The following is a 17,185-nucleotide window of genomic DNA, read 5'->3' as shown; positions in this document are numbered from 1 at the left end:
CAGCAAGACTGGTATGTAAGAAAAGTGCTTTTAATATGCAACATTGTTGGTTTTGCTAAATGCAGTGGAACAAGAATAACAGCATACTGTTAAGATGCAAGGAAAGAGACTGGTGCACCAAAAGGTTTTGTTAAGGGGCATGGTACACGGGAAAGGTTAGATCTCAGCAGGCAGTGGCAAACAGGAACTAGTTTCAACTAACACATACCTGTACAATATCCAGTTTTCAAATAAAGCCTAGGTGCTTCCAGAATCATCTCTCTGCCTTTTCTTAACACCCATCTAAAAATGCTGTATATTCAAATCTCCTGAAATATAGACAAAGTCCTCTTCACGATTAAGATTTCTTCTTCAGGACTTGATGGAGCCAACTAGATGTCTTTAATTGATTTGGAACAGTCATAAATGCTGGAAGTATGATGATTTGGGCCAGTTGCTCATTTACTTTGTACTTCAGCCTCCTTCTATTGCCCTTTTTGGAGCTGCTATGTTGGTGTCAAGGTGGTATCCCATCAGGTGGCATCTGCAAAGATGTCTTGTAGAAAATAGGCTTCTTAAAAGTCCTGTTTTAAGTCACATGCAGTTATTCTCATGTAGACTAAAAAATGTCTCTGGGTTATGAGCTGCCCAGTCACACAGGGGTGTTCACAGGTTGTTTTAACATTTGTCCTGTGGCAGTAGGAAGAGACTGGGATGAGCATACCTGTGCAAGACAACTTGGAGGCAATGTGGGATTGACATAACCCCCCCCAGGCACTAGGATACCTACAACTTGTAGAACTGGCCTAGTTTTAATGCCTAATGGGAGAGGATTTGCAATTAATGATCCTGAGTGAAGGGAAGCATTTTCTGCTGGCCTGACAGCCAATTGAACTTCTGAGTGACCAGTAACTGTGTAAGCACTCTCCAAAGGACATCCCTCCATCCCTGAAGCACTGTGTTCTGTAGGCGTAGTGGTTCCTGAAAAGTATCTTAACTCTTGCTACAGAATTTGTGTCCAAAGGCTAAAGATTCCACTGGTTGGTGCCCTAGCACTGCTTAAATGGTTTGGAAGTGTAGGGCCCTCTGTGAAACTTCACTGTACAAAATGCACTATTTACAGTCTAAAAGTCACTCCAATATTTTACTGCACTGTTCAGGCTGAGTGTTAGCATCTGTTATGCAAGATTCTCATTTAGGAAGGCAGTGTCTGCTTCTGACTTTGAGTTCTTCCCGATACAGTCTATATGTATTAACTTCTAGACAGACCAGCAGTTTTGAGGTGAATTTGACATAGTCCCCTTTTCTAATCCATGTATTTACAAGACATTTTTATAGTGTCTTTGCCTTAAACAGATGATAACAAGCTATGACCTAACCCAGTTGACTGGCACCCAAAATGAATCCTTGTTTAGTTTCTCTAACACAGTTTTCAGCTGATTACAAGCGCTCTGGAGATCTTCTTTCACCAGTACAGTGTCAATTAAATGGCCATACTGCTCTTCAATGAATGCTGCTGAATTAATAATTTCCTGCTGTTCTTCATCCTGCTAATCAACATGAGAAGATGGTATGAAATTTCGAGCATGTCTTTTTAATTACCCAAAGTAATGACATTACACACTTCCAGTATTTTTGTTCCCATTTACACAGCACCAGTTTGCAGTCAGGCTCGGTTTGGTCCTTGTAAGACATCCATACACTGCACTTTGAGTGCACCTGATACACAGGGTCACTCTGGAGGTGTTGGGAGTAGGTGGCTGCCCTTACCATTTGATGGGACTGCTCATCAGAAATGTAAAATGATTCTTAGTTTACCTGAGTTCAGTAGCAGCTTCTCCTGCTGCAGCCCAGACTGAGGTACACAAATCCACATGGATGCTTTGCTTCATGTTGCTTATAGTTAAGTTACAAGGGAGTCAAATATCTCATTCTAAGGTCCATCTTAAGACCCACTTAGTGCCCCACTCTCACTCTCGCAGAAGAGGAGGCCTTCCACATCAGACACATGCTAGCTCAAATACTTCTTTCATATCTAGAAAGAAGAGATGAAAGTTGGAATACTTACAAGAGGAACTGAGATTTCTTCTGACATGGGAGACTTTAGGACATGTTTCTTCTTTTCTGGAACAAGAGGCTTCACAAAGATAACATAAGGCTTAAACTCAGGAGTCCTCAAGTGCTTTACTGCCTGTGAACAGATACCTTTCATTATCAGATGTTTTCTGTTATCTGTCAAGGCCTACTCAAACTGGGTTCAACCGTTTCACTGGTACACACTGCAAAGTCCTGTGTCCTATACAGCTGAGCACAGTGATCTTTGCCTCTTCTAAAGACAGGCTAATGTCAGTGTCCTGCCTAGCTTACAGGAGTACATATGCTTCCTGGAGCACAAAATCTGAATCAAAATGTCAAAGATTAACTCCCAGTATGGAAGGATTAAGAGTAGGTACACTGGCACTGCTTACAACCCCAGTAATGCTTCCGAGGAGGTAGGGATGAACAAGAACAAAATACTTATCCATGCTCTCAGTATTTTCTCTAGGACTTGGAACAGGTTAGGAAGTGATGCACATTTCTCCTACAGCAAGGGAAAAATCCCACAGCGAGAACTTACTTTATTGAGAAGTGTCATCAAGGCTATAGCAATGGACACGTAGGAGCTGGAAACCCTGCACTGCTTTCTCAAGAGCCCTATTCCACTTCGCTAGCAACCAGGCCATGTGTTAGAAACACAAGTCCCAAGAGCATCATTGTTCTTTGCAGGGCAAGTAGCCACAGATAGTGACCAGCATCAGTTACTCAAGCTTGCAGCCTACTAAGAAATGCTTGCTTTCTTTAAAATAAGCTGTAGAACTTACTTCAGGTACCACATCCACCAAACAAACCTTCTTTTTGGCCATCACGGACCGGATTGCCTCAAGACTGGTACCATACAGATTTTCCTTGTATTCTCCATGTTCCACAAATCTAAAAAGGCAATGCATTTTTAAACAGCATCCAGAACAAATACTGAACTTAAACATTAGATACAGCTGTTTCCTGAAGTCACAGTAGTCAAATGGGGGGGGGGGGGGGTGTGTGTTTTCTTTCTCTGGTTGCTTAGTAGCAATAGTCTTCCCATGTCATTGAGAGCTTATCAGCACTGCTGACAGATACAGGAAGAACCTGCATTACTTTAGTTCACTGATGTTCAAGCCTAATAGAAGAAAGAGGATGTTTCCCATAGAAAACAGAACAAAGCTGGCAAGGAAATGGACTCCAATTTTTCCATCTTCTGGAAAGCCAGAAGATGGAAGCCAAAAGAATCTGTACTTTCAGGAAACACTCAATCTTACAGAAAGTCCTTCATACTACAGATTCAGCCTACAAGACACTTTAAAGTGGACTTAGGAATAAAACTTTATCTCCATTCAGTATGATGGGTTCCAAGTAAGCCCAGCTAAGTGCATGTTACCTCCACTAGATTCAATTCTGACCAATACTACTTAGGATATGCAGGCTTAAATTCTAACTTACGATCCTCCTACTTAGAATCATAGAATGAACGAGGTTGGAAAAGATCCTCAATGTCATTAAGTAAGTCCAACGTTTACTCCACCACTGCCAAGGCTAACCCATGGCACTGAGGGTGTGTGAACGCTTGCAGGGATGGTGACTGCAGCCCTGCCCTGGGCAGCCTGTTCCAATGCCTGAGCACCCTTTGGGGAAGGAATTGTTCCTCAGCTCCATCTAAACCTGCCCTGGTGCAGCTTGAGGCCGGTTCCTCTTGTCCTGTCACCTGTTACTGGGGAGAACAGACTGACCCCACCCCACTCCATCCTCCTGTCAGGCAGTTGTAGAGAGCAATAAGGACCCCCTGAGCCTTCTCTTCCCCATACTACCCCCCCCCCCAGGCCCCTCAGCCGTTCCCCATCACATCACACTTGTGCTCCAGGCCCTGCACCAGCTCCGTTGCCCTTCTTTGGACCCACACCAGCACCTCAATGTCTCTCTTGTAGTGAGGGGCCCAGAGCTGAACTTGTCCTCTGTTATTTCTGAATTGCTTTTTACTACATTTCTGAGTTAACGCTAAGTCCAGACTGAACAAAGAGCTTTTTACTTGGAAAGCTGAACCCTTCTAATGCAGTGAAGTCCAACTTTACACCTGATGTAGGTATTCACATGATGTAAGATTTCACTAGCAATGGGTTTGAAATACAGTCAATTATGCCAGTATTTTAAAGTTAACTCACTTGTTTTGCTGCACATCTGTCTCAAAGGATTGCTTAGAGACAAAATTGTATTCTACTCCCTCTTTCTCATGACTTTTCTTTGACCTGGTTGTATCTAGAAGAGAACGGAAGCGAGACATGGGAGACAGGTCAGCCTTTGCCAACAGCTGTATCTTCTCTGGTTTAGTTCCAGTCGTATTTTCATGACCATAAACAAGGCAGCTGCACGCTGGCAAATGCAAGTTAACATAAAATATAAATCAAATTCTAAGACCAAAAATGAAGCTGCTTTGCTCCCAAGCATGTTACAACTAACACAAAATTAGGAGGCACACATCTTAACCTGGTAGAAGCAGCAGAGTGTAACCTATAGTGAACAGTACCTCTTAACTCTTTGGAATATTGGACTCATTTCCTTTGAGACTTTGACAATAAAAAGAGGAAATACATGAAGTTCTATTATCCTGCCTCTGAATTTCGAGTGGCTCTTTCCCACATGACTGTGGAACTTGCAGAATTCTGTGTGTCCCTTCCCTTTTGATGTCATCATTTCTTTCAATAACTGGAGCAGGAAAAGCTTTGGGGAGCATTCCACGCACCTCTGCCTGGCCATAAAAGTGAGGTCTGCTATTTTTTTGTGTACCTATTTAAATACAGCTAACCATTATCCCTGAGCTCTACTGCTGCCTGCCTGCCTGCCTGGCAGACAGCTATTGAAATGTCTGGAGTGACATGGAAACAGTGCCCTCAAGGTGAATTTTTCAATGTGGGACACAAAGATTGATGGATTATTTGTGTAACCCTGGCCACAAAACTCCAGAGCAGGATCACTGCTTTCTCTCCCACTGTGATTGGCTTCTTAGCCTACATATACTGACCAACAACTGCAAATCTTGTAGAACTTCTGACATGGGTTATTGCTGTCTACTCCCCGCCTTCCCTTTTCCCCCTCTCTGTAAAGTTTAGCTGGTGTGATATGCTAAAGAAAAACCATCCTCTTTTAAAGACACGGAATGTTTGGGCTGAATCTTAAGTTACCAGTCTTCCAAATGAGTTCTTTTTGCAATTTACAATCTTTTTTTCTTCCTGTATTCAGTTTCTAATTCTTTTAACGGACACTACAAAAAATGCAATCTGTTCACTTGGGAAAACACCCACAAAATAACAACTGCGCTGACAGAATTCCAATGAACCTATGGAATAAAGCAGTGACACACAAAAGCCAGTCAATGTTACTCACGTGGAACTGCCACACCATACTCCTGCGGGTTCTCTGACACGACCTTCTGCTTGAGTTCACTTAATCTGGCCCCCAGGCAACCTAATAAAATAGAAGTGACTGACACGTTCCTGTGTGGAATGAAATACTGCAAAGAGAACAAGTAAGATCGATCTCACACAAACAGTTTGATGCAGCAGCATGCTTGAAGAAATCTGTGCATGAGAGACCTCATGAGCGGCCACATTCTGCTTTAAGAATACAAGAAACAAACTGAACCCCCTTGAACAAGTGTTGGACAAACACTTGGCAGGCACCAAATCAGGGAAGCTGTAATCTTAGCAGTCGGTTTAAGGAGATACCCTTGATTTCGAGCGCAAGCATGCACATGTTTGGGTGAGAACCAATAGAAAATGAGTCACAAAAATGAGCATCATTATTTTAGGAAGATTTAGTGAGTGTGGTTGAGTTTTGCCTTTTTTGCTCAGTGGTTTTTGTGGGCTTTTTTAATATCATTTAAAAGAAAAGAACTTCTGACCAAAATCAGAAAAGCCTCAAAAAAACCTCCCACCAGAAACCTCAAACTAAACACAAACCTTTAGGTGTTTAGTTTTGGGTTCCTCTTAGAAGGGAAAAGGGAGATATATGAAAGATTTTGACTCAATTCTGCATCTTACCAATCAAAACCACCAGCCTCTGCTGTTCACCAGGCTGCTGCTGGTATTTTGTGACCTCTTCATAAGTCAGGAACTCTGCTGTGTCTGTCTGCTCCGCTTGCTTTCCTTCATTCACATTGTTCTCCTTCTCTTTACGACTTAATCTAAAGCTCCTGCGTAAGCCAGCTGTAGAGAAAAACAAAAGGTATCTTCAACCATAGAATCATAGAATGGTTTGGGTTGGAAAGGACCTTAAGATCACGCAGTTCCAACCCCCTGCCATGGGCAGGGATGCCTCACACTAGACCATGTCGCCCAAGGCTCTGTCCAACCTGGCCTTGAACACTGCCAGGAATGGAGCATTTACCACTTCTTTGGGGACCCTCTTCCAGCACCTCACCAGCCTCACAGGGAAGAACTTCTTCCTTAGATCTAACCTAAACTTCCCGTTTCACTTTAAACCCATCATCCCTTGTCCTGTCGCTGTGGTGCCTGATGAAGAGTCCCTCGCCAGCATCCTTGAAGAACCATGTCTCCACTTTTCAAGCTTGTTCAGCCAGAAGTTACTCTGTCTTTGAATGAGTTTCTTAAAATAATCACATCAGTGCCTATGTGCTAATTATAGAGACGAAAAATATGCATAGCAGGTAGAAAACCACTCCATCTATAATAAAACCCCCTTCATACCACTTTGATTTGCCAATTGTTGGCTATGCACAGTCCAGTCTGCACAGAGCTAATCTAGTTTATGAACATCTGGGCAACTGACTCTCATGTAAATAACCCAGAGGTTATTTTACCATGTGCTCTTTTCTTTTATCTTTCCTTTACGGGGGCAGGGGCGATGCAGGGAAAAAGGAAGGAGAGGAAAAAGGGATTCTGGTTTCTCACCTATGTACTGGCCATTGAAATATCCTTCGCAGTCACAGTCTTCTGTCAATGAAAAAGCAGGGGAGGGGGAGGTAAAAAAGGAGAGTGAGATACCTTAACCAGTGCCTGCGATATGAGCCTGCCTTCTTGCTGAGGGAAGGAGAAGGTTTCTATCCTGCGTTATATGCACACACTTTTCCTACACCGGTATTAATGATAATAAAGAAATTGCCTTGGCTCATGGCTTGTATGTGAAAAACATCCTTGATGTCAATATTACACAAAATTACATCTTGTTTTTTATGGTATTCTCTTCAATATTCATTCTATTTGATCAGTGCTGCTGCTACAGGAGTATTCAGACTTGAGTGAAAAAGAAGAGTCCACACACAAAGCTTTTTTCTTTCAGGTATGACTTTCTAAATGGGTATGATTGTGCAAGAATAGCGACATTTTAATATCATTTGAGCTTAAAAAGGGGGAAGCAGAGATGACTGAAACACGAGCTCTGAACACCTTCCATCTTGACGAAGGTAAATTACCACTGCGCATTAATGCTTTATTTCAAAGGTAAAGCTTTGATGCTTTTGTCATGTGCATGGATGTAAAATAAGATGCAAATCGATGTTAAGGAAAAAGCCAACCTACCCCTCCTCAAGCTACAACCACCCGCAGGGCCCCTAAAACATGCAAAATAGAACATGCTCCTTAGCTGCAAAACACTGTATTGCAACCAACCAAATACCAAGTTCTGCTACTTCCTGAAAGGGGGCTGCCTGTCTTGTTAAAATACAGGCACCTGTGTGCTCTAATATCCCCAGAGCTCTCTCTACTCGTTGTAAGGAGGAGCCACAGGCAAATATATGTGCAGTTTAAACCTGTAACAAAATGCACCAAGCCAGGTCATTGCACACAGGTGTGCGATCAAGCAATGCCAACGCTAACAGCAGACACTAGTAGCAATATACAGCTCTCCAGAGCTAAGATCAGAGCTGTTACTTGGGAGTATTACTCTCAAGAAGCAGGTGGAGCGTGAAAGAAATCACAGCGCGCAGAATTCAATTGAAAATGCTTGCTATTTGGAAAGGTGATAAAATGCCTGAGCCCAACACAGAGGTTCATCATGAAAACAACACAGAAAAAAACAATAAATGAAATGCTTACAATGAAAATAACACAGTTCTGAAAGCAGTTGCTTATAATGAAATAACACAGTCCAAGCGAACAGTGAAGAAAAACCAATTTGGATTGATACAGGTGCTCAGAAATGTTCAACTCCAATATTTCCTTATTCTTTTAAAAATATAGCAACACAAAGGCTGCATTTAAGGTGCAACTCTTTCAACCTCACTCGGAAACCCAGAATGTGCAAATGCATATCAGAAGACACAAATCTTTTCTCTCCAATCAGAAGTACGTTTGGAAGTTACCATTACCTCGGTCATCAATCCAAACTAAATGAAGTATTAACTCAGGAAGAAACTGCTGTTGGAACAAGCTCTATCCACTATTCCCTTTGCTTACTGAGTGTCTTAGAAAATGCACTGGTCATTTATATTCATAGAGAAAATGAGTTAGGAGAGTACCTACCTTTATCAGAAGACTGATCATCTGTAGTTAGCATGAAAGGCAGAGTTGGGATGATGTTAAAAGACTGGCAAATGATTGAATAAAATTAGAAGGAATGATTTGCTTAATGGGCTTTTCTGTCTCAAAAGAAATGCAGTGATGTACCCTTAATTGACTTTTGTACTAAAATTCAGTATTATAACCAGTTATCAGCTTCATTGTCTTGCAAGTGTCTGAGAAACAGCCTAAGTAGCAGTCCTCACTGCATGCTTCCTAACACTGAATGCAATGGAAAATCATTTGGAAAAGCTTCATTTAAATCAGTAATGCTATTTTGATGCTTGGTTGAGCATCGTCCCTCATTGTAGCATAAGAATACCTGTATTTTCTCACAAGAAGTGCCATGTATGGCACATCTAAGTGAACAGAAAGTCACTTCTATTACTGAGGAGGGACAATTTCCATATTCCTATTCTACATGGTATTCCTAGCACAATATCTGGCTTCAGGGAGTCACAGGGTTTCCCCACCCATCAATAATAGCCATGCTGAAGTACCCAAGAGCAACATGAACATTATATGCTGGGATAATCCCAAATGTCTTCTGCCTTCCATCACTGACTAGTAATTCCATCACAAGCAGCATTGTTGTGCTATTTATTCTCTGACAGATGTTTGAGAGCTATAAACAAGAATCACTTTAAAGCCTACTTAAGACCAGCTCTGTTACACTAAGGCTGAAATGCTCCAGTGGTTTTCATCTGCCTTAAAGCTACACTTTATTTTCCTATGAGCTCACAGTCAGCTCATGCATTGGGTTGCTTTTGCAGCCTTCAAGTTTCAAACCATAGAAAACACTTGAACACTGGCAAATTTTAAAGCATCTAACCAATGTGTAAGGCCTCATGGTCCTGAAAGGAGGAAGAGATGGACAGCTGTGTTTTGTGAAAACAACAGGCGCTAGCAACACTGAATAAAGCTCAAACCCAAATCCTCTCAAGTAGCAGCTTCTATCCCTGCATGGAATCCATGGCAGATTACACAAGATGCATTCAAACATATCATTACTAAAATAGCAGAGAAATACTGAGAGGTTGGTATCGACTAAGACATCACTCAAGGACAGACTTACATACTGGTTTCTTCACAGTCCTCGGATTGGGCAGGGTGCCTATTGTTCTTCTGTAAATCAGTCGTCTAAAGAGAAGAGAATTCCATTTTAGTCACATAAGCTCAGAATGATGAAGAATTTATAGCATCTTCTACGTAGACCAGTGAAAACAGCGAACCAAATCCTTTCAAAATATAAAATGTCTCTGATTCAACATTTTAAAAGACTTTTGGTTTTAAACCCATGCCTGAGAGAGAAGATTCTAAAACACTTTCATGCCTCAGAGCACAGAAATCAACAGCATGTTACTTTTAGCAATGGCACTCTTTTTCTATTCCCTTCTCCCCAACCCAATCTCTTTTGGCAGATTAAACCCCCCACTATTCCATTCCATTCTTGTTGAGAATCCAACCCCTAGTTACCATGTTTACAAAGGATGGGCAAAATTCCTGTCTGGACAGGACTTTGAACAACCTGATTTAGGGGAAGGTGTCCCTGCCCATGGCAGGAGGATTGGAACTGGACGATCCTAAAGGTCCTTTCCAACCTTAACCATTCTGTGAAAGTACGAGTCTGAAATACAGTGTCTTCAAAAACCAAGAGAGTCAGAGACTGCTATTCCACATTTCATTCCATATATGTTTGTTTAGCAGGTGCTTCTGTCTTCATCCTACAAAGCGTAAGTCAACGGCAACCTACGTGAGGAAAGCTAGGAAGTTGATTGTGCAGGTGGAGAAGATGGAGCTTTTTAGCACTTTTCTCTAAGCCTCTGCTGTTCCCCCTGGCATGATCCTGCCTTTTGTGTCCCGTGGAAAAAAAGCAGCAGCAGCAAATCAGTGTGACACCATTTGTAATCTTCATGAACAAACCTTTCTTGGAACTGTTTTGAGGGGATCAAGCCTGCTCTCAGATTGGTATCGCCAACACGCTTTGCTTGCCACCACGTGGGATCATCTTGGCTTACAACTTCTAGGACGTGTCTTCTCTTAAATGGCAGCCCAGCCTCCTGGCAAGGAATAGCTCTGTCTTCATTGGGATTATAGCAGAAAAGCGCCCTCATGAACACCTTTAAAAGAAAGCAACACATTGTCCTGGTTTGGAGAAAGCTGCCTTTAAAAGCTTACCTAGTGCTTACATTACTAACTACATTTACTCTTCATGTCTCCTGTATGCTTTATGGTACTCAAAACCACCGAAATCTACCAAGCTGCATCTGCATTTGGACCTACTCTCTTGTGCAGAAAAAGAACCTAATTTTCAAGCACATGCCCAGTCATTTTATACTGGTATTCTGGAACATATACGGCTTCAAGGAAAATATCAGCAACTGAGAGCAGAGAAGTAGAAATGGAGACTGACAGAGCAATCCTGTAAGGGACCAGTTGAGCAAGAAGTCATTGCTGATCAAGGAGGGCAAATGAAGCAGTCAGGTGTGTGCTGATGTTTGCAGCGGGAGGGGGAACGTGCAGCTCGGTCTGCAGGTAGGTCTGTTTTGACTCAAGCAAGCAGCAACCATGGCCAGAGGTAATGGGCAGAGAGCAGCTCCCTAAAACACCAATTTTGATCACACGAACAAAACCAAGGGGCTGGATCTCAGACATGCAATGGATAGAACATGTGCCCAGGTGATGGAGAGAAGTCATCTGAGTAATTCCACTGAATAAAAGGGCACTGCATTTTACAACAAGGAACTGCTCTACTATCTTTTTAGTTCACCCACGTGTCTGTGACACTCCTCACTGAAACAGCAGGAATCCTGCATTTACAGAGGTGCCAGAAGCGTGTGAATATGGAAAGGCACGCCTCAGTATTTCACTAAGCTGGGTACCTTGCTGTCTTTTAGACGATCTTCTTCTTTGATGGCTGGAATTATTTTTAGTGTTATTGATCCCTGAGACTGAGCCTGAAAAAGAGGGAAATGGCTTTTATTATTCTGAAAGTAGCACGAGGACACAAATCAGACTATTCAAGTTCCAGTTGAGAGCTAGCATCTTTCTCTTCTTGTCAGAAATTAGACTGGCCAACATAATCCACTATTTAACTTCACTACAGAGACTACTGCGATGTCCCACAAATCCTTCACGTGGAGACATCCACAGTAACTACTTGGCTAGAACACATTCGGACCTGCATTAATTTCTGGATTACCGTTCACAGGGCATGAAATACTTCTGTGACTTTTAGCATGACACATTTCTGAAGTCAAAAGGAAAAGACTAATATACTGAGAAAAGAAAAACTTAACACAAAAGACAAGCAGGGATTGCATCTTTTAGCTCTATACATACTTTAAACTCTTGCTTAAATTCCATTGCCTATTGTAATTACTACAGCACCCCAACACAAAAGATCGTGAAATGAAAATCAGTGCAGACCAAAATCTGACTTATTTCTTCCGGTCGTTTGTGAAGCACAGTAATACCATTGACTTCTCTTAGTTCATCTCCAACATGGACAAGACCTGAAAAGATGGTTGGTAAATTAAAATAAGTCTACAGAATGGAAAGCACCACTCCTCTGATGTCCAATCTAAGGCAACAGCATGTACCTCCTCTCCTCCCTTCCCCAGCTTAATGGATTTCCTATTAGAGCTAAGTGCCTCATTTGCAACACGTTCTGAAGTCTCTTGCCCTTATTCCACATGGCATTTTGTTTTCATGCAGATTTAGCAAGAAATTATCGTGCTGGGTATGTGCATATGGTACATGTGTGCATGCAAAAGCTTGAAAATGTTAAAAATCTTTACAAATGCAATTTTCAGTCCCCTTTTGTTCAGCAATTTACCGCTGCGATCAGCTGCACCTCCTCGCATGATCCTGGCGACAATCACAGCTCCTGTGTGCTCATCTCTTCTGATGGTAGCTCCCTGAAATAAAGCAGGCTATTTGGCATCATCTTCAAGGATCTCTTCCATACTCACAGCAACGCTTTTGCATGACAGAGCTCTATGACTAGAGCTAGGTTATGTTATATATACCAAGGGTTCTTGGTTTTTCACTAGGCGAACAATTTTCACCGATTCCTCATCAAAATCATCATCAAAGTTATCAGGCAGAGGTGGAAGGACAGGGTCAAAGTTCTTCTGTGCTACGGTGTCGTGTACTAAAAGCATTGCCTGCATAAAGGAAATAAGAAACAGTAATGTAAAGGGGTCATATTGCAGTTTCCAGTTCTCCTGTTCCCAACATTACAGCAAAGTTAGCCTTCCCCCTTCCCACTCCCACCATAAACACAAACACAAAAAAAGATGTAGCAATTATCTTACCCATCATGTGAACTAGATTTTGGTGTATGTTGATACTGGAAGCAAATCTGGGCAATAACAACTCATAACTAAGCTCACAGAATGGAGGTTGAGAAGCGGTATCCTCTGCTTTTCTGCTCCCTCAGAAATATTAAGGGGAGGAGGGAAGACAGTTACGTGCATTACGCATGAAGGGCCTACCCTGTGTCTTCTCAATCCCCTTTGCATCCTAAAGCCTCTGCAACAAGTCACAGTGGAATAGAACTACAGCCTGCAGGAGGTTTTTTCCTTTCTCTTGGGGACTCTGCAATGTCATTTCTCCAAATAGAAAACATTTGATCAGATGGAGGTCTCTGGTGGGTCTTTACCCTGAGATGCGGTGTTGACAGCAACTGAAGCAGCTCTTTTTCTTCATGATTCACTGGTGCAGTCTGCAATTCTTCTATTACCTTTAAAATAAAAATTAACCACAAAATTAAAGGAGCCCACCAAAGGGGATCAGATATTTGCAAGCGTTTCTGGTGTTGCTAACTTCTGTCATCCTTCAAAGCAGCATGCACCGATCACAGCTTTGAGGGGAGGAGATGCTGGATCCAGAGGTGTGGATGGCCCACCGCTGGACACGTCTGAAGTCAGGTTTCACAGGGCTGTGAGCAATGTGAGTTAGTGAATGGTGGTCCTGCCCATGGTTAGGCTGCAAGGTCCCTTCCAACCCAAACCATTCTAGGTGAACAGCAATGCTGCTTGGGTAAAGGGTTTAAGTCTGAATGGGTTTAAGACTGAATGCTTAGCTGGGATAGTCTATTGTCAGGAAAGGACGGAATGCTTTCTTCAGCCTCTCCTTTATGAAGGCCATTAATAACACTCTTCTGTTGTGGGTCTGTCTTCACTGGACGTTTAATGACATACTTTTCAGCTCTCATTTCCTTGATCAATCATGAGTGAAACTAGCCAACAGATTCCAAGGATCTGGGGAAGATGAGAAATACATCCCCACGTAGCACAATCCAAAGCTTTGATTCGTTAGAAAAGCTGGCTTAGATAATAGGAAAATAAGGAGACAAAAACTTTTACTCACATCTTCAACTAATCCTGCTGCACTGTGTAAAACAGGAGTTGGACTCTGCCTTTCATAATGACGGAGTTTTTCATGAATCTGGAAAAGATTATTCAAGTGTATTACTACAGAGAGATACAAAACTTCCTGAATATACCTCCACTGGAACAGTTTGATACTTAAGGAATAGAATTTTTCTGAGGTAAGTGTCAGAACCCCCTCTCCTGGGGTTATTTTGGTTTGTTTAGAAGTCCTTTAGTTTTCTTTTTGCTCACGTTAAGTTTCACAGACAGCCAGAGAATCTGTTCAGACCTCAGCAGTGTAAAGTTAAAAACGAAGCCATTTCACACTGCTTTTTAGATACAGGGCACTGGATCTGCATTGTGGCAATCCAGGCAGAAATGTTGTGGGTTTTTTTCCAAATAAGATATGTTAAATGTTAGTGAATGTTCTTAATGTTTGTGCTTTTGCATGCTTTGGTCAGCACAGGGTTCCTAAAATAAAAACCAGAGAGCTTTAGCATCGTAAACAGTTGATCAATCAAGGGAACAGAGAATAAGTAACCTAAGGAACACGTGCTCATACGTGAACCTTTACCTTCATCAGGTAGTTGAGACTCTTTTCACTGAAGACATCCCTAAGGAATCCCATTTCCTCTTTATGATTTGAATCTGGTCTAAGCTGAGACGTCAAAAGGGCCAAAGTTTCATGCAATCCTAAATGTAAATTGAGCACAGAACAGAAGCTTTGTAGACAGCATGGCTCACAGGATCTCCTATTGCAGACATGACATAACACAACCAGCTTAGTGATCATTAGGTTTGCGAGGGGGGGAAGGAAGAAGCAGCTAAATTCTGCTTTTTTAGCTATTCTCTCCATGAATTTTAGAGTGCATTTGGATGCGGGAGACTCAAAGTCACTCCTGCTTTAAAACTCAGTATCAGCAGCAGCTATGACCCCACCCTGGGTGGCACACTGGAGAAGCTGGCTAGCAAGCCTTAAACCGAATCCCTGGTTTTTGAAGCTGAAAGGAAGAATATTAACGAAGCTTAACAACACCTATTCAGAAAACATGAAGAAGAGGCACAGCAAGCAGCAGAGACATAAGGGCTGATCTTTAATAAGCAGGCGCAGAAGCCAGTGTTATACCGAGAGGTCCAAGGTTACCCATAGGAGCCTGCCTACTTGCATATATCCAGGGGCTCCACAGAGTTGTCATAAAACTAGGCACTTCCTGAACTAGCTTTACTCATTTCCACCTTTTATACTGCACCTTCCTTGTGTTCTTTCAGGCAGTTACTAAGAAGTCTCCTTGAACTATCTTAATGCTATTTTAATTAACTCCAATTAATTTCCTGTGCTAAACACATACACAAGGTTTCAGTCATGCAGATCAGTTACCTGAGTCCTCCGAAAGCACTGGCATGGCCTCGTTCTTAATCCCCCGAGACAACCGCTCAACTTCAGTCAACTTGATTGTTTCTTCTTTCTGGACTGTGATTCAGAGGCAGCCCTGAAATGAGCAAAGGTAATACCTGAACTCAAGCACAAAACTCAAAACAAAAATGGCAAGCATGTGAAACTAGAAAATTCCTAGTACATCTTTCTCTCAAGTGTTCAGTTTACCCTGAATCAGGAAGAGCCCTGCAGCTGCTCTGCTATGCAAATAAGCACACAAAAATGCTGTTATCTAATAACCAGATGGTATCTTGGGTGAAGCCAATGCTGCAGAGAGCACAAGCTTGCCTATTCTGTTCTCACGACAGCCAGTTTTAGAAGGCCCAAGTAACTGTCTCAAAAGCCAGAAAACAGAATGGACATCTAAAAGCACCAATAAACCACCACAAGCACAGAAACAGAGCAGAAAGATGCTGCCATGACAGGTTGTTCTGGGGCTTCCTAAAAGCACGCCTCGAAGGCATTTACACCCCTCTGGCATTCTGATGCAGACCACGCTACAATTACATGCAAATCATTAGAGCTAATAGGAGTGTTAACCTCGGTCACAGGTACTAAGGATGCTACAACATAAGGCTACTTCCGACACCCAGGAATTCCTTTAGATGCTTTTATCGCTGTTTTCTCTTGTCACTGCGATACAGGCAGTGAAGGATGCTCCTTGCCAGGCAGCGCTCCCCAGCTCCGCAGAGACCTTTCCGTGCTCTCCACCGAGCTCGGCCACCGGCGGCAAGGCAAGCGCGGCCGATCCTCCTCACTACCCAGCCGCAGGCGCGACGGGCACGGAGCGAGGTTACGGCCCGGCCCGGCCCGCACCTCCCGCACCCCCGTCCGCTTCCAGCGCTGCTTCCCCAGGCGCGGCCGGGCTCTGCGGGCACCTTTCCGGCCCCATCGCCGCCTCTCGGAGGGCTTCTGCCAAGCACAGCCCGAGGCCTGGGTCGGAAACCCCCGGTGAACCCCAGCGGCCCCGCGGGCTCCCACCCCATCGGGGCCCGCGCCTCGAAGGCAGCATCAGCGCCCGGCCCAGCCCCGCCCGGCTGCGTAATGGCGCCGGGCCGGTCCTCTGCAGGCACGGAGCCGCTCCGCGCGTCGGGAGCAGCGCTGCCGCCCGGGAACCGTTACCTGCGGCTCCGAGCCCGAGTGCGGACCCGTGGGGGCTGCGGGTCGCAGAGCAGCTCCTCGGCGCCCGCGTCCCGGCAGCCTGCAGCATCCCTCGCCCATGCGCCCTGGGAGCTGCTCTACGCACCGCCTCCCTCCTTCCAGCCCTCCCTCCTTAATCCCCCTCTCCTTCCATCCCTCCCTTCTTCCATCCCTCCCTCCTTTCATCCCCCCTCCTTCCCTCCTTCCACCCCTCCCTCTTTCCATCCTTGCATCCCTCCCTCCTTCCATCCCTCCTTCCTTCCATCCCTCCCTTCTTCCACCCCTCCCTCCTTCCATCCATCCCTCCTTCCACCCCTCCCTCCTTTCATCCCCCCCTCCTTCCATCCCTCCCTTCTTCCATCCCTCCCTCCTTTCATCCCCCCCTCCTTCCCTCCTTCCACCCTTCCCTCTTTCCATCCTTCCATCCCTCCCTCCTTCCATCCCTCCTTCCTTCCATCCCTCCCTTCTTCCACCCCTCCCTTCTTCCACCCCTCCCTCCTTTCATCCCCCCCTCCTTCCACCCCTCCCTCCTTCCATCCCTCCCTCCTTCCATCCCTCCCTCCTTCCATCCCTCCCTCCTTCCATCCCTCCTTCCTTCCATCCCTCCCTTCTTCCACCCCTCCCTTCTTCCACCCCTCCCTCCTTTCATCCCTCCCTCCTTCCATCCC

The 17,185-nt window shown here is 44.0% G+C and overlaps 1 protein-coding gene across 4 annotated transcripts; it reads right to left on the bottom strand.

Moving 5' to 3' along the window:
- Positions 1-12: 12 nt before the first annotated feature.
- MPP3 (MAGUK p55 scaffold protein 3) lies at positions 13-16,533 on the bottom strand. Of its 4 annotated transcripts, none has more exons than XM_061477642.1 (19): positions 16,500-16,533; positions 15,321-15,432; positions 14,517-14,635; positions 13,941-14,018; positions 13,231-13,311; positions 12,596-12,733; positions 12,403-12,484; positions 11,994-12,079; positions 11,447-11,521; positions 10,488-10,684; positions 9,640-9,704; positions 8,529-8,549; positions 6,960-7,001; positions 6,090-6,254; positions 5,434-5,514; positions 4,215-4,308; positions 2,841-2,949; positions 2,048-2,170; positions 13-1,529 (listed from the first exon to the last, which is right to left on the bottom strand). In XM_061477642.1, exons 2-19 carry the CDS (start codon positions 15,343-15,345, stop codon positions 1,347-1,349), a joined length of 1,764 nt encoding a protein of 587 aa, XP_061333626.1. In that variant the 5' UTR covers positions 15,346-15,432; positions 16,500-16,533; the 3' UTR covers positions 13-1,346. The 4 variants fall into 4 exon arrangements, with proteins under 4 accessions (XP_061333626.1, XP_061333627.1, XP_061333628.1 ...); XM_061477643.1 differs by having other exon boundaries at positions 13-1,526; XM_061477644.1 differs by having other exon boundaries at positions 2,868-2,949.
- Between the last annotated feature and the right edge of the window lie 652 nt (positions 16,534-17,185).

The sequence above is a fragment of the Pezoporus flaviventris genome, unplaced genomic scaffold (genome assembly GCF_033815535.1).
Source record: "Pezoporus flaviventris isolate CSIRO_AGI_PZ_B2104156 unplaced genomic scaffold, CSIRO_AGI_Pfla_v1 ptg000107l, whole genome shotgun sequence".
Taxonomy (NCBI): Eukaryota; Metazoa; Chordata; class Aves; order Psittaciformes; family Psittacidae; genus Pezoporus; species Pezoporus flaviventris.
Note: the sequence above shows the minus strand (reverse complement) of the source record. Positions and strands in the feature narration are given on the sequence as shown.

What these genes read in the sequence shown, in the direction of transcription:
- MPP3 (XM_061477642.1), bottom strand. Translation starts at nt 15,345, where the DNA reads ATGCCAGTGCTTTCGGAGGACTCAG. An exon ending in ATCGTCTAAAAGACAGCAAG is followed by an intron (nt 10,685 to 11,446) that starts GTACCCAGCTTA and finishes TTTCTTTTAAAG; the next exon opens with GTGTTCATGAGGGCGCTTTT. An exon ending in TGATCAGTCTTCTGATAAAG is followed by an intron (nt 7,002 to 8,528) that starts GTAGGTACTCTC and finishes TTTCATTGACAG; the next exon opens with AAGACTGTGACTGCGAAGGA.